The sequence below is a fragment of the Geotrypetes seraphini genome, chromosome 10 (assembly GCF_902459505.1).
Source record: "Geotrypetes seraphini chromosome 10, aGeoSer1.1, whole genome shotgun sequence".
In the NCBI taxonomy this organism is placed as follows: Eukaryota; Metazoa; Chordata; class Amphibia; order Gymnophiona; family Dermophiidae; genus Geotrypetes; species Geotrypetes seraphini.
In genome coordinates this window covers 118366307-118392766 of record NC_047093.1, presented here as the reverse complement: position 1 = coordinate 118392766, position 26460 = coordinate 118366307, and the positions used below count along the sequence as shown (strand labels likewise).

Genomic DNA, 26460 nt, shown 5'->3' with positions numbered 1-26460 from the left:
AAAGGAATGCCACCGAGAGGTTAGAAAAGCAAAAGGGAAATATGAAGAGGGGCTGGCCAGGGAAGCGAAAAACTTCAAGGCATTCTTCAGTTACGTAAAGGGGAAGCGACCAGCGAGAGAGGAGGTGGGGCCGTTGGACGATGGGGATAGGAAGGGAGTGATCAAGGAGGATAAAGAGGTAGCTGAGAGGTTGAACACGTTCTTCTCGTCGGTTTTCACGAGAGAAGACACATCTAATATACCAGACTCAGAGGAGCTCATGAGTGGGGAACAGGCTGAAAAATTAGAACACATAGAGGTAAGTAAGGAGGATGTCCTCAAGCAGATAAGACAGGTTAAAATGCGGCAAATCGCCGGGCCCGGATGGGATCCACCCAAGGGTTCTGAAAGAACTAAGACAAGAAATAGCGGGCACAATCCAGCATGTTTGCAACCTATCCTTGAAAACTGGAGAGGTACCAGAGGACTGGAAATTGGCGAATGTCACACCTATCTTCAAGAAGGGATCGAGGGGTGACCCCGGAAACTACAGGCCGGTGAGCCTGACTTCAATTATAGGGAAGATGGTGGAAGCTATGATCAAGGATGGTATTTGCGAGCATATCGAGAGATATGGCCTACTGAGAACAAGCCAGCATGGATTCTGTAAGGGAAGGTAATGCTTAACGAACCTTCTGCACTTCTTTGAGGGAATAAGCAGTCGGGTGGACAATGGGGAACCTATAGACATCATTTACCTTGATTTTCAAAAGGCTTTCGACAAGGTGCCACATGAAAGGCTGCTTAGGAAACTGTGGAACCACGGGGTGGGAGGGGATGTGCACAGATGGATCGAGCACTGGTTGTCGGGTAGACTGCAGAGGGTCGGAGTAAAGGGACAATACTCTGACTGGCGGGGAGTCACGAGCGGTGTGCCACAGGGATCGGTGCTGGGGCCGTTACTCTTCAACATATTTATCAATGACCTGGAAAAAGAGGCAAAGTGCGAGGTTATAAAATTTGCAGACGATACCAAACTGTGCGGCAGAGTTAGGTCTAGGGAGGAGTGTGAGGACCTGCAAAGGGACCTGGACAAGCTGGAAGACTGGGCAAACAAATGGCAAATGCGCTTTAACGTGGAAAAATGCAAGGTCATGCATATAGGTAAAAAGAACCCGCTGTTCAAATACAAATTGGGGGGGGCATTATTGGGAGACAGCAGTCTTGAGAGAGACTTGGGTGTGCTGGTAGATGCATCACTGAAGCCATCTGCACAGTGCGCAGCAGCCTCGAAAAAAGCCAACAGAATGCTGGGCATCATAAAGAGGGGCATAACAACCAGGACGCGGGAAGTCATCATGCCATTGTATAGAGCTATGGTGCGTCCACATCTGGAATACTGCGTTCAATATTGGTCGCCGTACCTCAAGAAGGACATGGCGGTGCTTGAGAGAGTCCAAAGGAGAGCAACGAAACTGGTAAGAGGGCTGGAACACTGCCCATATGCCGAGAGGTTGGATAGGCTGAGGCTCTTCTCTCTGAAAAAAAGGAGGCTCAGGGGAGATATGATAGAGACCTTCAAGATCATGAGGGGCATAGAGAGGGTGGATAGGGACAGATTCTTCAGGCTGAAGGGGTCAACAGGCACGAGGGGGCATTCGGAGAAACTGAAGGGAGATGGGTTCAGAACAAATGCAAGGAAGTTTTTCTTCACCCAAAGGGTTGTGGACACTTGGAATGCACTACCGGAGGAAGTGATCAGGCAGAGTACGGTACAGGGATTCAAACAGGGATTGGACGGATTCCTGAGGGATAGGGGGATCGTGGGATACTGAGAGAGGTGCTGGGATGTAACACAGGTATAGAAAGCAAACCAAGTAATAAGTATAGAAATCCGACCAGGTCGTGCATGTGCAAGACCGGAGGGTTAGGACTTCGATGGGAAGATAAAACTCAATGGGAAACCAAGGTGGCAAGGGGGCCCCTTCTGGTGTCTCAGACAGGCCGTGACCTGTTCGGGCCGCCGCGGGAGCGGACTGCTGGGCAGGATGGACCTGAGGTCTGACCCAGCGGAGGCACTGCTTATGTTCTTATGTTCTTATTATCTTTCTATGTTTCTATATGTAAGGTCATGCATCTCGATACATAGGTTGTTTCAACTTTGAAAAAAGGTCGATGTCTGGTGGACTCATGTCTGGACTGTAGAGAGCATGAGGTAACACTTCCCAGCCGTATTTGCGTAGTTTTCAATGACGACATTTCCTATGTGCGGGCGAGCGTTGTCGTGAAGAAAGAGTGGCCCAGCCAAGAGCAACTGAGGTTGGGTTTTGTGCATTTTTCTGCACATTTTTTGCAAAAAATCTAGATAATACACTGCTGTGATACTTCTTGAAAAACTACACAAATACACATGGGAGGTGTTACCTCATGCTTCCTACAGTCCAGACATGAGTCTACCAGACTTCGATCTTTTTCTAAAGTTGAAACAACCTATGCGTGGACATCATTTTGCCTCTCTGGAAGAGCTTTTTCTGCTGATACCCGAGCCATTCGGTAACTGAAGAAAAACGGTGTCTTGGATGGAATAATGAAGTTTCTCGGAAGTTGGGACTTGGTCATTGCAAAGCAGGGAGACTATATTGAAGGATTGTAAAGAAATATTTGAAAAATAAATAAAACATGTAAATTTTAAAAAACAGTGAGCATTATTTATGACCCTCGTATATCTAGCTAAATTGAGAAGTTAAATGGGCAAACTTCTGCCAATGAAATTTCTTTATTTACCGTATATACTCAAATATAAGACAATATCACTTAACTTTGCAGTTATAAGCGATAAATACAATTTAGTTTATATTCTTTATAAAACTTACCTAAAGAGAGTTTGCACATTGACTATAGTTTTGGCATCTGCCATGTAGTCTTCTTCTGCACTCATAGTGCTTTCTTTGTCTACGACGACCATATTGGCAGCAAATGTTATACCACACCTCAGCAAGTCATCTAAGCTTTTGAAAGCATGAAGAAATGAATCAAAATTTAAATAATTCAGTTGAAGAAAAGGGCAGAGAGATTTAAATTTGTATTTCTATATCACTAATTTCATGAGTAATTTTCTGGTTGCAAACTTGTGATATGAATGGGTAAGGTGAAAACTAGGTTCAGTTACCGTACTATACTTTACAGTGTCCATAAGCCATTATTAAGATGGTTGGGGAAAATTCACTGCTTATTCCTAGGATAAGCAGCATAAAATCTTTTATTCTTGGCTTTTACCCAGGCTTTTGACCTGGGTTGGCCACTGTTGGTAACAGGATACTGGGCTTGATGGACCTTCGGTCTGTCCCAATATGGTAATTTATGTTCATACTTCTGGTTCTCAGTTAGGTTTTTATTATGGAGTCTCAGTGGAATCTTCACTTATTTGAAGCTCTGGATTATGACATATCCCAGTAAAATCACAGCATTATTACTGAAATGCACAAGGGTTTCTCTTTCTCTTTCCTAGCATCACTTTTAGTTAAAATACATCTGTACTGGGTAAGATTCTTAGAAATATTAACCCCCTTCTTTACCAACACGTAGCGTGGGTTTTAGCACTGGCAGTGTGGTAACTGCTCCGACACTCATAATGTTAAAATTATTTTCTACTATTTCCTCTTATGAAATATGCATTCAATATACATCTCTTTTATACCTAAGCCACCTTTTCTGTATTATCCGACTTTCTGAATATTCAACAATCTGGTCAGAAAAATAGACTCTGGTCAGATAAATAGACTCTGCTGTACCTTTCAGATACCGAAACACTGCTTTTGTATTGTAATTCACTCTGCCTGAAAGAGATATATAGTTCTTATCTAAATTAAAATACATCTTATAAATAATTTATGTTGAATTTTAACGGAGCAACACCATATAGATTTTATGGGGATATCCAGCCAAACATTATGAACTTAGGAGGAGGAAGGCTGGGAGGCTTTCTTGGAAAGGGTGAGAGAGGGGGGCAAAAGTAGTGTAGACATCACCTATGTTCAGCAATATCCAGATAACTTTATTTAAGAAGAATTTACAGATAGTTGTCCTTATTACAGGGATAACTTATCCTTTGAATTTTGAATCACAAATTCAATGGTCCAATTTCAACAGATAGTGTTGGCAAAAATTCACATGAATATATATCTGGATAATGTAACTGGATATCTTTAAGTGACAGAAACTCCATGAATACTAACTTCAAGATTTTTCTTAAATTGCATAGACACAAACTTGAGGGGCCCTTTTATCAAACAGCAATAAAAAGTGGCCTTAGCATGCCCTTATGTAGTACTTCCTGCTGGCTGAGGCCATTGTACTGCTGGGGTAAAATGGCCAAATTTACTATTTTATGTTGGCATTAGCGTGTGGACCTTAACAGAGCCCTTACTGCCACTCATTATGTAGGCAGTAAGACCTGGATTCTCTAACTGGAGCTGTTGTCGGTGGCCGCCTTAAAAGCAGCCACTGCTCGCGCGTCAATCACGCGACGGTGCCAGTTAGAGAATCATGCCTCTGGAAAATCTAGGCGCTGGAAATGTAGGCCAGGGTTCTCCAGGTCTACATTTCCGGCAACTACCTTTAAAGTGAATTGCACCTCAGTAGGTGCTTTACGATGCCTAGCTCCAATTTCAGCATTAGCCATGCCTGCAATGGCATTAGGTACTGTAAAGGGCCTTTGGAGGCGCAATTCAGGTGCCATTTTTTAGGTGCCTTAAAATTCAGTTTAAAACATCATTTAAATGGCATATTTCACTGAGCTTGGTTGTCTACCGGCGCCTAAAAAAAAAAAAGACGCCATTTAGAGAATCCGGGCCTAAGCATGTGCTATTCAATTAGTACTCTGCAATGTAGCTGTGCTAATGGATTAGCGCAGAACAAGCCCACTCTACCCCTGTGCCAAAAAATAAATTGGTGTGGGGGTAGCGCACTCATGTGGCAAAATTACCAAGGGGTGTCTCAACATTCCCTACAGTATGCCATATTTTGTTACAGTAAGCATGCATTAATACTTGCTCTATAGCTTTATAAAAGGGCCCCCGAGTCAAAATGTAACAATGTTCGAGTACAAAAAAATGTACATGCAGAACTCACATGCCTACAAAACAGTAGCACCAAGCAGAAGTCATGTATGAAATACAGTATATGCAATCAATGAAATTCAGCAGCCATAACAACAAATAACACAGAGCAATCAGGTTCACTATAGCAGGGACAATTTTACCTACTTGTCGATGGAGCCCACCATGTAGTAAACCATAGGAAACAAACAGATAGCATCCAGAAAGTGCATATCTGGTCTAAGCACATGGATTAGAAAAAGCAATGGGAAAAAAAAAATCACATTGTGCACACTAGCAGAAAGAGATATTAATATTTAGGAAATGGTAATATTTAATGACTGAACATTCTATATTACACACAAACTTATGGACACCTTTGGAGTATAGCGAATGGAGCTATGAACTAAGGATGAGCTTTTGTCACAGTAGATGCGATGTGTTTTGGAGCCTAAAAAATTAAAAGTGTGTGCAAATTCCAAGCATGTATACTTACAAATATAAGGCCTCTTTTACAAAGCGGCACTAGCAAGTGCCGCATGGCAAATGCTCTGATGCCTATTCAATCTCTATGTGCATCGAAGCATTTACCACATCAGCCCACACTGTCAGGCTTCATAAAAGAGGCCCATACACATGTAAAATATCAAGAGCAAACAGTTTAACTTTCCATGGACAAATGGTGCATCCCATACAGTGAATATCCCAAAATGAACAAAAATTAGGGAAAATTTTCTGAAAATGAACATGAACCAAATTTTTATTTTATTTTAGTTTTTGGGGCTGTACATCCCTCTACTATATTCCATGAGCCCAAATTATTTATTTGATAAACAAAGTGACAAAGAGAAGATACATCATCAGGAAAGCATTTGTCCAGTGCACACACTGCCATGTACTAAAGAAGTAAATTTTCTTATTAAGATCATAAGCTGTCTGTGGCTTACTATATCTATAATAATAAAATGTTAGTCGCGCATGTGCACTCTAAAGTCGTGTTCCCTGATCCGTCGCGGACATGAGAGTGCGCATGCGCGCTTATCACGCATCGGGCTTACCACCGCTGCAGCCAGCTGAGGTCTATGACGCAGCTCAGCCTCTTCAGACACCGCCACTCCTCCTCTTCGGGCAGCAGGCTCCTCTCATGCGCCCAGCGCCGCCGCTCGGAGGCCGCCGGGACAGAGCTGCGGTGCCGATCGCCTCCACCAGTCGGGCAGCCAGCCGCCGATCTCCAGCGGGCGGGGTATCGGAGGAGAGGGATCGCGGCCGCTCAGCGCCCCCACCGGTGAGCCCAGCAATTTTCCGCCCGGGATCTTTAACTGACCCCGCCGCCCGGTGGCGATTCCAGCAGCGTGTGCAACAGTCTTCATACGTTGCTTCGGGCCCTTCTACTGTCCTGATTTGCTCTGCCGCGTCTCTGATGATGTCATCAGAGATGCGGCAGAACAAATAAGGGCAGTAGAAGGACCCGAAGCAGCGTGTGGAGACTGCTGCACACGCTGCTGGAATCACCAGGTTTGTAGTTGGGCCCGCGGAAAGGGAAAGGGGGGTAGAGGAAACGCTAATGCTGCTGCACAGGGAACTGGTGTGGGGGGAGGGAAATGGAGGGGGAGGGAATGCTGCTTTGGACAGACAGACAGACAGAGGGAGGAAGGGAGACAGAAAGAAAAGAAGAAAGACACAGGGGCAGGGAGATACACAGAAAGACAGACAGACAAAGGGGGCCAGGGACAGAGACAGAAAGAAAGACAGCGGGAGTCGTGTCGGGGGGGGGGGGGGTGCGGGATGTGGCAGAGGAAACTTTTCCAATGGGTGCAACTGGGCAGCTGTCGGGAACCTCTGATCAGGGGCAGAGCAAGGTATCATAGGGATAAGAAGGAGGAGGGGGGGAGAAAAAGGAAGGGATGCCTACTGCTGGACAGGGGGAGAAGGAAAGAGGTGCTGATGGACAGGGGGGGGTGACAAAAAAGAAACAGAGGCCTAATGTTGGACAGGGGGAGAAGGAAAGAGGTGCTTCTGGACAGGGGGCAGGTAAAACAAAGGGAGAAGGGCTGCTGCTGCATAAGGAGAGCAGTGAAGGGGTAGTGGTGGACACAGGGGAGGTAAAAGGAAGGGAGAATGGACAGGGGGAGCAGGCAAGGGGTGGTGATGGGCAGCCAAGGAAAAAGAAAGAAAGAAAGCGGCTAAGGAGAGAGAGAGAAAGAAATAAAGACAGACACACACACATATATTCTAGCACCCGTTAATGTAACGGGCTATAAGACTAGTATCTTTAATATAAATAAAGAGCTGTGGAGCCCTTTTACTAAAGCTTTATAAGTGCTAATGGAAATAGAAGTTCAAAGGGCTTCTTAACATTTAATTCATACTACTTCCATTAGCGTACACTAATTGCAACTAGTAGGAGCTAGAGGACCCTCCAAAGGGAAAGAGACTAGGAAACCCCCTGTTCCTATAACAACATCTCTGCTTAATCTTAGGAATTGCAGAAGAGGTCCTGAAACAGATACTGGTAAAATCTGAGGCAGAAATCAGGTGAATCAAAAGTCCACACAGGGAGGGCAGTATGGACTCTTGTGTCTCCTAACAGAAACCAGATTATCAAGGTAAGAACCTAATCTGTCATTCTGTTGCGGATAGACAGGAGTCCTTACTTTAGCTGACGTACTAAAGCAAAAGATAAGTAATTGGTGTAAGATTTATGCAAGATGCGGTGGTATGAGACAGTGAAGAGTTATGATGGTCTCATTCACAACTGCCTCATGTTCATCACTAGAGGTGGGTTGTTGGATCTGAGCTTTTCACATACCACATATTTTAGATTGGAAATCAGTATTTAATTATATTATAAAAGGTGATAAGAGATCTGAAGTACTAAAGCAGTGCCATATGTCTAGGGAGGGACAGATGAGCCTGCCCGCAGAACCAAGGACCCAAAGACTCCTCTCGAACCACCACATACACTCTGTAGAACTTAGTAAGATATGAAGAATAGCCCAAGTAGCTGCTCTATAGCTTTCATCAGGCAAAACAGCCTGGGACTCTGCCCAAGAGGTTTCTATACCTCTTGTGGAATGTTCTGAAAGAAAAATTGGAAGCTATTTCTCCATAGGAAATGAAAGAAGAAGAAATTGCCATGCAGATCCATCTGGCAATGGAAGCTTTGGAGACAGGCCTGCCCCACAAAAAGATGATCAGAAAGTCTGGAGTCATTATTTTTCTTTCTTGTACGCATGAATGGGGATGGTGTGTGAGTGGGCATGTCATGTGTTTGCTTTTTTTCTATGCTCAGTGTGATCATGGTAGCTCTTCTTCCCTTGTCATTGATCATCTTTTCAGCATCAAGGATAGGGATTTTTCTTATTTGCCATGGGGGATTGTAGAACTGTATCTTTAAATGTTAAAGGAATCAGCAGCCCTTTTAAATGGAAGAAATTACTGCTATGCTTAAACATCTAGGGGCTGCTGTTATATTCATGCAGGAGATGCACCTATCCATTAAGGAGTCTCTCAAATTGAAAAGAGAGTGGATAAAGGATTGCTTTTTTTCAGCAGCACTTGGAAGGAAAAGAGGAATAGCAATATTGCTGTCCAAGCATCTAAATTATACTGTTCTATCTCGTGCAGCGGATTCACAAGGACGCTGGGTGAAAGTTAATGTTGCTATAGATTCCCAAAGTTATACTTTTCTCAACATTTATGGACTGAACACAGATGATCCTACTTTTTTTTTTGCCACTATAGCTTATCAGATACTTAATTCTAATATAGATCATGTCATTATTGGTGGTGACTTCAACATGCCCATGAATTTTCTACTAGATAGGAAATCCACGGTGCCCTATAGACCTACTAAATCACATGTGGCATGATCGACTATAGTGGTGGATCATGGATTGGCAGATGCCTGGTGTACTTTTCATTCTCTCCCGCACGATTCGTATATGAGGTTGGATTACTTTTTTGTATCTGCAGGCCTCCTCCAGTTCATTCTGGATACTTCCATTGAACCTATCCATGTTTCTGATCACTCAGCCGTTACCCTTACAGTCACTTTTCAGAATCCTGCTCCGTCCTCCAATGCCTGGTGATTTAATGCTGCACTGCTCAACGATCCTGATTTTCAGCAGCAGGTCATACAATGGACAACTGACTATTTTCATTTCAACAGTATAGATGACATCTCGTATCACGTTATCTGGGATGCTTTTGGGAGAGAGGCAGTCATAAAGAAAGACAAACAGGGGGGCGGAGCCTGACTGCCACGGAGGTTGCACGCATGTTTTAACGGCTCCCTCGCACCGCACCCGACTTCTACACCAAAGTGCCTTTTCAGAAAAAATTAAATATCGCCGATACCGCCGATTTAGCTGTAAATCCAGCGTCTACAATGTCACCTCTGAAACCAACGAAAACGGAGCTTGTAGCACCCGCGCCACTCAGCGGTAAAAGGCCCAAGACTGACCCGACCACGCCGGAGAAAATGGCGCCTAAGGGGGACGAGGCTTCATTCGACCTGCTCCTAAGAGAAATGCGATCCATTCGCTTAATAGTACAGGAGCAGGTCGAGGAAACAAAACTCCTCAGAGGGGAGATTGAGGTGCTGAACTCCCAATTCGTCGATGCACGCCACCGCCTAGACGCCCTAGAGGAGAAAACGTCGGAGCTCCATATCACACAAGCGCTGGTACAAGAACATGACAAATTGATTACCTCTTTACAACGTGACGTCGAGGATCTTTCTAATCGCAGCAGAAGGTCTAATTTGAGGATCATTGGATTACCTGAATCAACAGAGGGCGCTGACATGATCTCCTTCCTGTCTGACTTTCTGCCTAAAACATTGGGACTAACTTTCTCTCCTCCATTGGAAATAGAACGTGCTCACCGTGTGCCATCTCATCTCTCTGCACATGCTACTGCACCTCGTCCCATAGTAGCTAAATTGCTCAGATTTCAGCACACGCTGCAGATTCTCACTTCTGCAAAAGCTAAACCCCAGCTGCTTTACCAGGGCAGGAAACTCTTCATCATTCCAGATCTGGCTAAATCTACAGCACTGAAGAGAAAGGCATTTCTGTCTCATCGCCAGGAGCTCAGAGATATAGGAGCCAAATATGGTCTTATGTATCCGGCCAGGATGAAAGTGACCTACAACAACCACACTACTTCATATACAGATCCGGATGACTTGGCAGCCTTCCTTGAATCTTTAAAAATGCGCTAACTTGTGGAGCTGCTGATGGCTACAGCTGTTTTCTCTCTCCTCTATTGTTGTAAATGCAATTGGTTGTGTTTTCTGAAAGGCGCACTAATATATTGTTGTTATTATGGTGGGTGCGGGGTAGTTAGTTGTTTCATCTGTGTTACATCTCTGTGCTCACAGGAGCACCCTTTAACTGCTTTGCATCACGCACAGCAATGAGGTCTTTTATGACTGCATTGCGTGCTGACATCTATAGCTCTTTCTGTTTTTTTTTCTTCTCTTTTTCCTTTTTCTTCTCCCCTTACTTTTCTGACAGGAGTGTCTTTTTATATAACATCTTGTATATCTATTATGTGCGAACATGGGTAGCATCTTCTATATCACTATGTTAATTAATAAGGCTTATGACTGATTTACATATTTTTTCTTTCAATGTGAATGGTTTGAATCATCCCATCAAGAGGAAAAAGATAGCTAATTATATCTCAAATAAACACCCTGATGTGATTTTTTTACAGGAAACTCACCTCCCTCCAGCTGCCGCTTTGAAATTCCAACTCAAAGGATACTCCACTCACCTATACTCTCCTGCTACCCAATGTAAAAAAAATGGGGTATCTATACTATTTAACGATAAACTCTCTCCTGTCATCCACTCCTCAAGGACAGATACTGAGGGTAGATGGTGCTTGGTGCATGCTGCGTTGCACTCAGTAGATTTTGTGTTCCTTAATATATATGCTCCAGTTCTGGATCACCCAGAATTTTTTCAAGACCTTCAGATAGCATTAATAGAATTTGGTTCATGTTCCCTGATATTAGGTGGCGACTTCAATCAGGTTCAAGACATTTATGTTGATAGATCATCATCTTGTAAACCTTCGAGATCCAGGTCCTTCACAGCCTTACATGCCCTCAAAGACACTTTCTCACTTGTTGATCCATGGCGGCTGTTCAATCCAAAAGGTAGGGAGTACTCTCACTTCTCGCCTCCACACAATACATACACAAGAATAGATTTTTTCCTGATATCCTCCTCTCTATCTCATGACCTCATGAATACCATTATCCATCCAATCTCGCTTACAGATCATGCGGCCGTTTCTCTACACTTACTCATCTCTGCTCCCACCAAACAATCCTCCTCTTGGAGACTAAATAATACTTTACTTTTAGACACTGAAATAGCTGAAAGAATCAAATCCTTTACCACTGAATTCTTTGAATTCAATTCAAAGGATCCTGAGGTCTGCCCTTCCATTGTCTGGGAGGCTTACAAAGCTTCAATTAGAGGTGAATTGATTAAATTGGCCTCCTGGAAAAAGAAACAATCCCTGCAAAAAGAGAAAGACTTAGAATCCTCTATTAAAACACTAGAGTTACAACACATGTCTGCCCACTTACACAACCCGTCTATACAACAACGCATCCAAAATCTTAAATACGAATACAATACACTGGTTTCGTGCACAGCTAGGCGTGATATTTTTATCTCGACCTCGGGCCACTACATGGGAGATAACCTTATGGGTTGTCCTTTGGCCAGATATCTAAAAAATAAATCTAAGCGCCTGCACATAACAGCTGTTCAGGACTCACTGGGACAGTTGGTCAAGACTAGATCTTTGATTTCCTCTCAGTTTGAACAATTCTATGCTGCTTTATACAAATCCGAACATTCTGCCTCAGACTCTGAGATGGATTCATTTCTTGCCTCTTTGACTCATCCGTCTCTATCAGATTCTGTAAAATTAGAGCTTGACTCTCCTATAACTGTATCTGAAATAGAATCTGCAATTTCGTCCCTGCCCAATGGTAAAGCCCCAGGTCCTGATGGCTTCACTAATGAGTTTTTTAAGCAATTTCGAACTCTTTTGGCCCCACATCTCCATAAATATTATGAATTTCTTCACTCCGCTCCAGATAAACAATTTAATTTTACTGAAGCTACTATTGTTGTCATTCCCAAGCCTGATAGAGATCCCACTTTGGTTAAAAACTTCCGTCCCATATCTCTTCTTAATTTAGACTATAAGATTATGGCAAAACTTCTGTCACTGAGACTAAATAAAGCTATCCCTTCTCTAATTCATACTGATCAAGTGGGATTTATTAAACAAAGATATATAGGTGATAATCTACGCCTCTTCCATCATATCAATGCCCATGCTAAAACTCTTCCTGATCCCGTAGTTGGCCTAGCCATTGACGCTGAGAAGGCCTTTGATCGCGTGGAATGGCCATTTCTTTTTCACATCCTGAAATGGTATAATTTTGGTCCATTCTTCACAGAGTGGATTGAAACCTTATATCGCCATCTAATTAACAACTCCCTTTCTAACAAATTTTCACTCCACAGAGGTACTCGTCAGGGCTGCCCACTTTCACCTTTATTGTTTAATTTGGCCCTAGAACCTCTTCTTTCTGCCATTCGTCAATGCCCCAAAATTAAAGGTATCTCCACTTCCACTCGTCATATCAAGTTAGCGGCATACGCTGATGATGTCCTTCTCTTTATTCGTGAGCCTACTGACTCCCTTCCTGCTCTCGTTAACATCGTCTCTAAGTACTCCCTTCTATCTGGATACTCAGTCAACTGGGAGAAATCAGAGATTTTTCCTCTTAATGATCATATTTCTCCTTCGGATCTCATTCAATTCCTGTTTCCATGGGCTCGTGGGGCTGTGAAGTACCTGGGTGTTTTAATTCATAAAGATTCAATTCATGCTCAAGATCTAAATTTATCTAAAATTAAAAACTTAGTTCTAAACACAACGGCTCGATGGTCTCCATTATATCTGTCTTGGTGGGGCAGGATTGCTGCTATTAAAATGACTCTTGCTCCTCAACTAAATTATACCCTTTCAATGCTCCCATCTTTGTGCAAAAAAGCATTTTTTCATTGGCTGGATAAGAAAATATCTGAATTTGTTTGGAACAAAAAAAAGCCTCGCATTGCTCTTGCTAAATTGAAAGCTTCTAAGGTTAATGGTGGTTTAAATATACCAGATTTCTATTTTTACTATATTGCATCATTGGCCAAATATGGAGCTTATTGGATCACTAATCCTTATCCCCAAGATCCTCCAGCCTGGTTCGAGATGGAGCACTTTATATGTACACCTTTGCACATTTCTTGCTTGGCAACTATCCCAATTCCTAGAAGATTGAGGGGGTATCCCCTGCTGAGTGCAACGCGGCATGCTCTTCACTTATTAGATGAGACTGCAGAAATTTCAATTAAAGACAGCCCGTTCATATCAATTTGGAATAACCCCAAACTTCAAAAAAAAGGTAAATCATTCTCATGGAAAAAATGGCAGCGTGCTGGGTTGTGGTTTCCTCATCAACTGATGACTCTAACTACACCTGTTCCCTTTGAAATTCTCTGTTCTACCCATTCGTTGCCTCCCTCTACATATTCTCAATGGCTCTCTCTTACTGGAGTGATATCCTCTCTGCCTCTTCGATTTGATTATGGTTCATCCATTCACACTATACGCCACTGGTCCACATTGGCTATATCGAAAGGTAAAGCTATATCGTTATTTTATAGCATCCTTAGAGACAACTCCTTTACCTTCTCCTCTCATTCATTGAAACATTGGGACTCTGTGCTGACAACACCGTCCTCTGATATTGACTGGGACCTATTTTGGTCATCAACAAATCGTCCTCTATTATCAGCCAGAGTTTCCCAATCAATGTTCTTCATCATGTGGAATGCAGTATGGACTCCCTTTCGAATGTGGAAAGCTAACCTTAAACAAGACTCGATATGTTGGAACTGTGTAAAAGAATCAGGAACTCTGGACCATATGCTTTTCCACTGTTCTCCAGTTCATTCTTTTTGGATTCGCATTTGGGATACCATTAAACACATTACTGGCTGCTCAACTGAAATCTCTTTGGATATTATAATTCTTCGATCTCAACATCCATGTTTTGCTCTTTCAAACTGTCCTCCTAAACTTATTGATACTATGTTTGTGACAGCCCTTATGCACATCTTAAAAAATTGGAAGACCTCTTCGCTATTAGATTACTCCTTCTGGTGGAACTCTTTAAGCATGTACCATAAATTCGAATCATATGCGTATGAAAAGAGAAACATAGCCCGACTTTCCATGAACTTGTTACCATGCAATTCACCTTGGAAATTTTTGGATTCCTATGTTTGTTCGACCTCATAGACACTCCTGTCTTCTTCTTCTTTGTTTTCTTCTTCTTTCTCTTCTTCTCACCCTTTTTCTTTTCTTTTCCTTTATCTCTCTTATTTATTTATTTATTTACATATACTTCAGATTCACTGTTCTTTCCATACTGTCGATTTCCTCATTATGCAATGTACTTGACTTGATGTTATGCTTGATGATGACACTTAGATGTCTTGGCTGTGTCTTGTACTTGGGCTTGTATTTGGATTTACATTTGGTTTGTTTTTGCCATTTTTGTACTTTTGATTTTTTCTTAAAACTTAATAAAAATTATTGAACTTAAAAAAAAAAAAAAAGAAAGACAAACAGACAGGGGGCCAGAGAGACAACAGATAAATACAGGTAGGCAGGGGGGCCAGGGAGAAAGACAGAGAGACATACAGAAAGAAAGACAGGGGGCCAGAGAGAGAGACAGACATAAAGAAAGACAAACAGACAGGGAGCCAGAGAGACAGATAGAATAAACACAGCCAGCCAGCATGCAAGGAGAGAGAGACAAAGAAAAAAAATGACAGACAGCCAGCGGCCAAGGAGAGAGAGAGAAAGAAAGAATGACAAATAGACAGGGGGCCAAGGAGACAGACAGAAAGAAAGATAAACAGCTAGCCAGCATCTAAGAAGAGAGAGAGAGAAAGAAACCTCCCCCCTAGACAAACACTAGCCAAGGAGAGAGAGAGAAAGAAAGAAAGAATGACAGACAGGGGGCCAGAGAGACAGACAGAAAGAAAGACAGACATCTATTCTAGCACCCGTTAATTTAACGGGCTTAAAGACTAGTATATAATATTATCTCCTTCCCTTCCTACCCTTTCATAATAAAAATGTTTATATGATATACTAAAAACTATCCCCCCCACCCTGAATATTGAACTTATAAATTTAAGGGAAAAAATGGCATCTATTCATTGCAATATTTTGTTAACGGCTCCCACACATCTTGAAATTTCCTTAAATACCCCTGCTGTGTAGCTATTGCTCTTTCCATTTTATATATATGACACAATGAATTCCACCAAAAATTATAATTCAGTCTACTCCAGTTCTTCCAATTACAAGTAATTTGTTGTATGGCAACTCCTGTCATTAAAAGCAAAAGCTTATTATTATCTGGCTCTTTGCCCTCATTGACATGCCAAATAATATAGTATCATAGGTCAATGCCACCGGGTTTTCTAATAAACAATTAATTTGGCCCCAAATTGATTTTCAAAAAGCCATAATAAATGGACAATAGAATAATATATGATCTAAAGTCCCTGCTTCAATATGGCAATGCCAACATCTATTAGACTTAGAGCTATATCGAGTCACTGATACTGACCTGAGACCCAAGAGGAAGCTGAGAAAAGGGAAATCGGCAATCGTGGTGGGAGACTCAGTCCTGAGAGAGGTGGACAGTCACATAGCAGGAGGCAGAGAAGACCGACTAGTGACATGTCTCCCAGGGGCAAGGACAAAGGACATCTCCGACAGAATTGAGAGAATCCTGAAAGAAGCTGAGATGGAGGAGACAGCAGTGATAATCCACGTTGGAACCAACAACATCAGAAGAAGGAACTACAACAGGACTACACTGACTGAGCAGTTTAAGATCCTGGGGAGGAGATTGAAGCTGAGGACAAGGAAGATAGCCTTCTCAGAGATCCTGCCAGTACCGAGGGCGGATGCAAGGAGGCAGACCGAGCTGCAAGCAATAAACAGTTGGCTGAGGAGATTGTGCGAAGAGGAGGGTTTCCACTTTGTACGGAACTGTACAACCTTCCTGGGGAAAAACAAGCTTTACAGGAGAGACGGACTGCATCTGAGCGCAGCTGGGACGAGGATGCTGGCACGTAACATTGAGACCAGCATAGACATGGCTTTAAACTGAGGACAAGGGGAAAGCCGATAGTCGATCTGACATCGACACATCAGACTACAGTATCAAACAAGGATGCTGAACCGGAAAAAGGCGGTACAGGGCCCGAGACTGAGTGGACATTTTTTGAAAAAAAAACCATGGACGCAATGCAGGGGCCCAAGGAACTAAAGAAGCTAAAGTGCGGGAAAAGGAGAAAACAGCCAGAGCCAGAGGGACATCCAGAAGTGGGGATGCAGGATGAGATAGGTACACCACAGGAGGGGGATGAGGACGAAACAGACACACCACAGGAGGAGGATGAACGGTACGAGGCTCGAGGACTGGCAGCCCATGAAGGGGTCGGCAGGAGCACCAAACCACGAGGAAAACCAACAGAGAAGGTAAACAGCCGGGACTTAATTTGCCTATACACAAATGCTAGGAGCCTAAGAACCAAAATGGGAGAGCTAGAATTTATAGCCAGTAAGGAGGACCTAGACATAATTGGAGTCACAGAAACATGGTGGTCCGAAGACAACAAATGGGATGTGGTCCTACCAGGGTACAAACTCTATAGGAGGGACAGGACACACAAGAAGGGTGGAGGAATAGTGCTATATATAAAGGACTCCATCCCTTCAACCAGGATGGAAACAACAGTAAGGGCGGACGGCTTGGAGTCACTATGGGTTAAGCTGATAGGAGGAAATGGAGCAGACATAAAGTTGGGACTGTACTATCGCCCACCAGGACAACTGGAAGCAAACGACCAGGACCTGGAGGCTGAACTGAGGCAGGTATGCAAAAGTGGAAGTGTGGTGGTGATGGGGGATTTCAACTACCCTGGAATAGACTGGAGCATTGGACACTCAAATTGCACAAGAGAAACAAAATTCCTGGAGGCGGTGAGGGACTGTTTCATGGAACAGCTGGTCACGGAACCAACACGAGGAGATGCCACTCTTGACCTAATCCTCAACGGGCTAGGAGGACCCGCAAAGGAGGTGGTAGTACTAGAGCCACTAGGAAACAGCGATCACAACATGATCCAGTGCAAGCTAAAATATGAAAAAGGATCTGCAAAAGTTAGAGGAATGGTCTAATGCCTGGCAATTAAAATTCAATGCAAAGAAATGCAGAGTAATGCATTTGGGGATTAATAATAGGAAGGAACCGTATATGCTGGGAGGAGAGAAGCTGATATGCACGGACGGGGAGAAGGACCTTGGGGTGATAGTGTCCGAAGATCTAAAGGCGAAAAAACAGTGTGACAAGGCAGTGGCTGCTGCCAGAAGGATGCTGGGCTGTATAAAGAGAGGCGTAGTCAGTAGAAGGAAGAAGGCATTGATGCCCCTGTACAGGTCATTGGTAAGGCCCCACTTGGAGTATTGTGTTCAATTTTGGAGACCGTATCTGGCGAAGGACGTAAGAAGACTTGAGGCAGTCCAGAAGAGGGCGCCAGAAGACATATGAGGAGAGACTGGAAGCCCTGAATATGTATACCCTAGAGGAAAGGAGAGACAGGGGAGATATGATTCAGACGTTATAATACTTGAAGGGTATTAACGTAGAACAAAATCTTTTTCAGAGAAAGGAAAATGGTAAAACCAGAGGACATAATTTGAGGTTGAGGGGTGGTAGATTCAAAGGCAATGATAGGAAATTCTACTTTACGGAGAGGATGGTGGATGCCTGGAATGCGCTCCCGACAGAGGTGGTGGAGAGTAAAACTGTGACTGAGTTCAAAGAAGCGTGGGATGAACACAAAGGATCTAGAATCAGAAAATAAGATTAAATATTGAACTAAGGCCAGTACTGGGCAGACTTGCACGGTCTGTGTCTGTATATGGCCGTTTGGTGGAGGATGGGTTGGGGAGGGCTTCAATGGCTGGGAGGGTATAGATGGGCTAGAGTAAGTCTTAACAGAGATTTCAGCAGTTGGAACCCAAGCACAGTACCGGGTAAAGCTTTGGATTCTTGCCCAGAAAAAGCTAAGAAGAAAAAATTAAAAAATTTTAATTGAATCAGGTTGGGCAGACTGGATGGACCATTTGGGTCTTTATCTGCCGTCATCTACTATATTACTATGTTACTATGTTAAAGGTGAAAAGAATCACAACAACAGCACTCAATTTCAGAAAAGGAAATTACGAGGCCATGAGGAAAATGGTAGGAAAGAAGCTCAGCAACAGCTCAGGGAAGATGGAGACCGTAAAGAAAGCCTGGGCCCTACTCAAGAGCACAGTGCACGAAGCACAAAACCTGTACGTCCCAGGTTTAGGAAAGGGTGCAAAAAGAATCAAACAAAAAACCCGGCATGGATAACAAATGCAGTGAAAAAGGCGATAAGGGACAAGAAAACATCTTTCAGAAAATGGAAAAAGGACCCAACAAAGGACAACCAGAAGGAGCACAAAAGGCAACAAAAAGACTGTCACCGAGTGGTTAGAAAAGCAAAAAGAGAATATGAGGAGAGACTGGTGGGGGAAGCAAGAAATTTTAAACCATTCTTTAGGTATGTGAAGGGGAAACAACCAGCCAGAGAGGAAGTGGGACCATTGGACGATGGAGACAGGAAGGGAGTGGTAAAGGAGGAAAAACAGATAGCTGACAGGTTAAACAAGTTCTTCTCGTCAGTCTTCACGAGAGAGGACACATCCAATATCCCAGAACCCGAGGAGGTCATAAACGGAGACCATGATGAAAAGCTGGTCCAACTAGAGGTAAGCCGAGAGGATGTCCTCCGACAGGTAGATAGACTGAAGAGCGATAAATCACCTGGTCCAGACGGCATCCACCCAAGGGAACTAAAAGAACTGAGAAACGAAATAGCGGAAACACTTCGCCAAATATGTAACCTATCCTTAAAAACTGGGGAGATCCCAGAGGACTGGAAAATAGCAAACGTCACGCCCATCTTTAAGAAGGGATCAAGGGATGAACCGGGAAACTACAGGCCGGTGAGCTTGACCTCGGTCCCGGGAAAGATGATGGAAGCACTGGTTAAGGACACAATCTGCGAACCCATAGAAAACAATGGACAACTGAAGGCAAGCCAGCACAGCTTCTGCAAGGGGTCGTGCCTCACGAACCTACTGCAGTTCTTTGAGGGAATAAACAGCCAGATGGATAAAGAGGAATCCATAGACATCATTTAACTTGACTTCCAAAAAGCCTTTAACAAAGTATCTCACGAACGACTGCTCAAGAAGCTGTGGAACCACGGGTTGCAAGGGGATGTCCACCGATGGATCAAACACTGGCTGGCAGGCAGGAAACAGAGGGTCGGAGTAAAGGGCCATTACTCAGACTGGCAATGGGTCACGAGTGGAGTTCCATAGGGATCGGTGCTGGGACTGCTCCTATTCAATATATTTATTAATGACCTGGAGAAGGGGACGAAATGTGAGGTTATTAAATTTGCTGATGACACCAAACTCTGCGGCAGGGTTAGAACCACGTAAGACTGCGAAGACCTACAAAGGGATCTAACGAGACTGGAAGAGTGGGCAAAAAAGTGGCAAATGAGTTTTAACATAGAAAAATGCAAGGTCATGCATGTAGGGAAAAAGAACCCAATATTCAGCTACAAAATGGGGGGATCATTGCTAGGGGTGAGCAACCTTGAAAGAGTGATGGTGGTGATGGGGTGATGGTGGACACAACATTGAAAGCATCGGCACAGTGTGCGATAGCCGCAAAGAAAGCGAACAGAATGTTGGGTATCATTAAAAAGGGTATCACAACCAGGACGAAGGAAGTCATCATGCCGCTGTATCGTGCGATGGTGCGCCCGCACCTGGAGTATTGTGTCCAGTACTGGTCGCCATACTTCAAGAAGGACATGGCAGTACTTGAGGGGGTCCAGAGAAGAGCGACTAAACTGATAAATGGTATGGAAAACTTTTCATACGCTGACAGGTTGAAAATGCTGGGGCTGTTCTCCCTAGAGAAGAGGAGACTTAGAGGAGACATGATAGAAACCTTCAAAATCCTGAAGGGCATAGAGAAGGTAGACAGGGACAGATTCTTCAGACTGTGGGAACCACAAGTACTAGGGGTCACTCAGAGAAATTGAAATGGGACAGGTTTAGAACAAATGCTAGGAAGTTCTTTTTTACCCAGAGGGTGGTGGACACATGGAACGTGCTTCCAGAGGTTGTGATAGGCCAGAGCACAGTACAGGGGTTCAAGGAAGGTTTAGATAGGTTCCTAAAGGATAAGGGGATTGAGGGGTACAGATAGAAGCAGAGGTAGGTTATAGAAATGGTCAGGAACCACTTCACAGGTCATAGACCTGATGGGCCGCCGCGGGAGCGGACCACTGGGCGCGATGGACCTCTGGTCTGACCCAGTGGAGGCAACTTCTTATGTTCTTATCCAACTTTTGTAACCGAACAGGAGTCCATAATGCTCTATGTAACAGAAAAAACCAAGTTTGTCTCACAGATACAGACACTGTACATCTCATTCTCCAAGTCCAAATTCGTGGCCATTGAGATGCAGTAATTTGATGCTTAATCTCAATGCTCCAAATGTCCCTCAAACCGGTCTTTGGTTTCTTCTTAATAAATCCAGCTATCAATTTATACCACTGGATGGCCTGATGTCCCAGGAAGTCCACCTGAAAGCATAAGAACTCCAAACTATATTGATTATTAAGATTTTTCCATTCAGGGAACCCTACCTGAATGGCCTGCTTCAGTTGCATCCATCTAAAACTTTGTGATTTATTGAGGCCATATTTATGTTGCAACTGTGAAAAATCAAGCAGCTTACCGTTAGAAATAACATCTTCTAATATACGTATTCCTGCAATCATCCAATACTTTCAGATGACTTTAAATCCGCCAATTTGAATCTTGGAATTTAGCCATATAGTTTGATTTGTTGATTTATGAATTGAAATAGGTGTTAAATTACTTACATATCTTAATGTTTTCCATGTATCTACTAATATTCTGTTTTCTTTATACAACCTAGGCATTTTGATACTGAGAACATGGCATAATCGCAGAGGAGACATGAGTTGCCATTCCAACTACAACCAATCTGGTAGCTTTTCCATGAGCTCTGAGAGGACCCAATACATATCCTGGCGCATAATATAGGATTAATGATACCTATAAAAGTTGGGAAAATTTACCCCTCCCTCTGCAATCGGCCTTTGTAGAGATACTAAAGTTTTACCCATCCAAACAAATTTTATAAGAACACTATTTAATTTTTTATAAAATGACCCTTGAAAACCCCCCAGCAACATACCCATTTGATAATAAACCACAGGCAAAATCATAATTTTAATAGTTTGGACTCTCCCCCACCAGGAAAGATGTAAAGGATTCCATTGCTCACATATTTCTGTTACCTTCTGTAATAAAAATTTTTCATTCACTTTCATTGTGTCTTCCAGCGTATTTTTTATCCAAATACCTAAATATTTTATTCTATTCTCCTGCCATAAAAAGGGGAATGAATCAAACAGACCTCTTGTACATTGAGTGGAATCTTCCAAATTTCTCTATGAATTCTAGTAAACTTGGATGGTTGTTTCTGGATTTCTCAAATGAAGCAGTATATCGTCTGCATAAGTAGAGAGCTTATATTCTTGATCTGAATAAGGAATACCCTGTATCTCCTTCACTTGCTGAATAGCTAACAAGGGTTCTAATACAATATCAAAAAGCAAAGGAGACAAGGGACAACCTTGTCTAACTCCCCTCTGCAGACTAAAGCGCTCTGAGAAATTATTATTAATATACAATCTAGCAACAGGGGAGCTATACAATGTTTGAATCATTTGTATAAATCCTGAACCTATACCAAACCACTCCAATGCTTGATACATGAAGGACCACTCAACTCAATCAAAGGCCTTCTCTGGATCCAAGGACACAGAAAAGGCCGGATCATTCATGGCTTTTGATAAATTTAACATATGTAAAGCCAACCTGGTGTTATTAGACGAATGTCTCTGAACAACAAATCTTGTCTGGTGCATACCAATAATAAAGGGGAGAGCCTTAGCCAATCGCAAAGCCAAAGTCTTAGCCAAAAGTTTTCCATCTACATTGATTAAAGAAATAGGCCTGTAGTTTGACACCAATGTGGGATCTTTATTTGGCTTTAGTAAAACTATAATTAATGATTCTGGCTGGGGTGCTTTTCTATAAAGATAGTGCTCTCTATTATGAAGGGAAAAACAGGGCAAGGCGGGTCAGGTATTAGCAAATTATGTCAAAAGAAAGAAATGCCAGGTTAAGATCCAAGCTATTCAAAAAGGCGACCAAGTTTTTATCTCTCCCAAGGATATCGCTCAGCAATTCCAAGATTTTTACACCGCGGGTGTTTCACCATCTAGTGTGGATATTCAGGTATTTCTGTGTACCATTTCCACCCCTTCTCTTACTCAGGGTCAGAGAGAGGCACTCAATAGTCCCCTTCTCCACTCCAAAATTTCAGCAGACATTACACATTTAAAACCTCGGAAAGCTTCAGGAAATGATGGTTTTTCTGGGGATTTTTATAAAGCCTTTCTGGATCTTTTGGTACCCAAGTTAGATACTTTATATCAACACTTTTTGGTTGGCAATTTTAGTGCTAGCTCCTTTACGGAAGCCACAATAGTAGTGTTTCCCAAACCGGGGAGGGACCCCTTATATACTAAATATTATAGACCCATCTCCCTAATTAATTACAATTGTAAAATCTACTCTAAGATCCTGGCGGAATGGTTAGCTGAGGTTTTTCCCACTCTAATTGGCACTTCTCAATGTGGTTTCATTAAGGGACGAATGGCCTCGAATAATTCCCGTGTCTTTTGTAACATTTGACAACAAAACTCCAGTCTCCGGTTTGTGCCATGGCATTAGATGCTGAGAAAGCATTTGATTTTGTTGAATGGAAGTTTCTTTTTACAACGCTCTCTTGGTTTGGGTTGGGTACTCATTTTCTTTCTATGGTCCACATCCTGGCTAGAGTTTTCATAGAGGGTCACTATTCTCCGGTCTTTTCCCTGTCTAGAGGGAGAGGGCAAGGGTGTCCTCTCTCTCCCTTACTTTTCAATCTGGTTTTGGAATCTCTTTTACTCTCCATTCAAAATTCCACAGATATCCATGGAATCTCCTTTGGGTCTACCACGGTGAAAGTAACGGCGTTGCAGATGATATTTTATTGCATTTACAAAATCCACTTACCTCTATCCCGGCGATACTCCAGCTCTTATGTCATTACAGCTCTTTATCCGGCTACTCCATAAATTGGGACAAAACAGAGGTGATGCCGCTTAATTCATTTTGTACTAAAGCTATGGATGACCCCTTTTCTCTCTGATTGTGCTCTCAGGAACTTAAATACTTTTGAAGCTACGTGGCCTTTAATGAAACTCTACTAATAAAGATAGTTACAGAGCTTTGTACCACATGGTCGCCAATGTGGCTTTCATGGTGGGTTTGCCTGGCAGCTATTCGGAAGCTTATTTTGCCTCAAATACTGTATGTTTTACAAATGTTACCTACACTTTTTTCCATCAATCTGTTTAAAAAACTTGATACTTTACTTGGCTCCTTTTTATGGAAAGCTAAGCCCCCTCGACTTGCTCTAAATACACTCCAGCGTCCTCGATGTTTGGGAGGTCTGGGATTTCCCAACTTTTAAAGATTTGCTTCCGCTGCTCTTTTGCGAACTGTGTGTTGGTGGCTTCAAGATATTCCCAGTTCTGATGATCTAGTCTGGCTTCAAATAGAGCGCTCTTTAGTTCAGCCTTTTTCTTTAGTTCATTTGATAGAGGCTTTGGCACTCCCCATTACCCAGCGTTGGCCTATTTTGCAGAATACTCTCCTAGCAATTCATGAATTCTATTCGTCAGACTGTTTATTCACCATTATGGGGTAACTCTCATTTATGGGTAGGAAATAAACCTCTTTATTGGGCTGTTTGGGTATGTCATGGTATTGTTGCATTGAAAGACTTCGTTGAGGGTTCTCATTTTCGGTCATCTGATTCCCTACAAACCCTTTATGGTCTGGCCTCTACAAGGGCTACAGATATTTCCAATTGAAACACTGCATCCATACATCTTACCCTTGGAATCTTGATTCTCTGGCAGAGCACGAACCCTGTATTACGTGAAGGTTTACAGACCAATAATGTATTATCAAAATTTTATTCTCACCTTACCATGTTTCATTAGTCTACTCCTCTCTCCATTCAATCCATCTGGGAGTCTGAGCTACATATCACCTTGCCTCCCACATAATGGCTGCATTTTTGGTCTGATAGCAATAAACCTGTCCACTTGGCCCCGATACAACAAACCTTATACTATATAGGTCATAAGATTGTTTGGACTGCTTTAAAGGTTGCTAAAATTTCTAACAATGCTACTGTCTCAGCAAACTGTTGGAACTGTTATCGAAATGTAGGTACTTTGCAACATATGCTCTTTGTTCTTGTGTTTCTTCCTTCTGGTCTGCTGTGTGGGAGACTGTAGTTCATTATACTTCTTGTCCCTCTCCTTGTACTTTTGCTGTAATCATTTTGAGATCTGCAGTGTTACCAGATTCTATGTCCAATTCTCAATTTGATATAATGATTGTGATAGCACTGAAAGTAGTCATGCAACATTGGAAAGATACTTCTTCTATTACGTATACGCAATGGTGGAATTATGTGTGTCTCATTGCAAAATATGAATTTCATTTAGCAGACCGTGATCATAGATTGAGCAAATATAAACTTCTCTGGGCTCCGCTTTTATAGCAATATGATTTTCTACCTCTACTATCTTCCTACTCGTTTATGTACGGGGTTTCCAATTTTCACATATTCTTGCTTGAGGGGGATGCTGACAGCTGATATATGTACCCTCTATTTTCTCCTTGTTTTGGTTTTCTATATTGTTGTCTTTTGATGATATGATAAGCCCTGGGACATAACATTCCTATTTGCCTGTTCTATACTGGGTTTCTATACTGTGTACATGAGATATGTCTCTGTACTTTCTTTGGTTTGTTTCTGTTGTTGTTCATTTCTCTTATTGTAAAACTTTTTCTCAATAAAAATTGCTTCAACTTAAAAAAAAAGACATGACATGACATGAGAAACTGAAATTGATCTGAAAAGGTGACGTACAGAGGGACCATTACTATGATCTGCCACTACTCTTGTCTCCTGTCTCCTGGACCACGAAAGGGATCCCACATCATCCATGATTGTAAAAGAGCTATTTGATAACAAAGGCATGGAAAGGGACTTCCAATCATACCAATCTTGCTCTGAAGACACTGGGAGCTGGTGCAGTATGAGGCAGGGATGCCTGCTTAGGAGAAAGATCCCCTTAGCACAACACTTACTGGTCCAGTTAAATAGGCTTACAAAATCAAAGAAACCCTGAATCGGGGAACCTGAGACTCATTGCACAATTCCAGAATGGGGAAGAGGAGATACATCTGCCACCATAGTAACATAGTATCATAGTAGATGACGGCAGATAAAGACCCGAATGGTCCATCCAGTCTGCCCAACCTGATTCAATTTAAAATTTTTTTTTTTTTTTTAATTTTTTTCTTCTTAGCTATTTCTGGGCAAGAATCCAAAGCTTTACCCGGTACTGTGCTTGGGTTCCAACTGCCGAAATCTCTGTTAAGACTTACTCCAGCCCATCTACACCCTCCCAGCCATTGAAGCCCTCCCCAGCCCATCCTCCACCAAACGGCCATACACAGACACAGACCGTGCAAGTTTGCCCAGTACTGGCCTAGTTCAATATTTAATCTTATTTTCTAAATCTTCTGTATTCATCCCACGCTTCTTTGAACTCAGTCACAGTTTTACTCTCCACCACCTCTCTCGGGAGCGCATTCCAGGCATCCACTACCCTCTCCGTAAAGTAGAATTTCCTAACATTGCCCCTGAATCTACCACCCCTCAACCTCAAATTATGTCCTCTGGTTTTACCATTTTCCTTTCTCTGGAAAAGATTTTGTTCTATGTTAATACCCTTCAAGTATTTGAACGTCTGAATCATATCTCCCCTGTCTCTCCTTTCCTCTAGGGCAGTGGTTCTTAACCTGGGTTCGACCGAACCCCAGGGGTTCGGTGAGTCAGTCTTGCGGGTTCGGC

At 42.7% G+C, this 26460-nt stretch overlaps 1 protein-coding gene across 1 annotated transcript in view; it reads right to left on the bottom strand.

Moving 5' to 3' along the window:
• KCNT2 (potassium sodium-activated channel subfamily T member 2) overlaps window positions 1-26460 on the bottom strand; it is a 242521-nt gene that overhangs the window by 76087 nt on the left and 139974 nt on the right. The window contains exons 10-11 of the mRNA XM_033961358.1: window positions 5244-5315; window positions 2853-2987 (exon numbers count right to left, since the gene is read on the bottom strand). Of these exons, the coding sequence (XP_033817249.1) occupies window positions 2853-2987; window positions 5244-5315 (207 nt within the window). The remainder of the gene's footprint in view (window positions 1-2852; window positions 2988-5243; window positions 5316-26460) is intronic.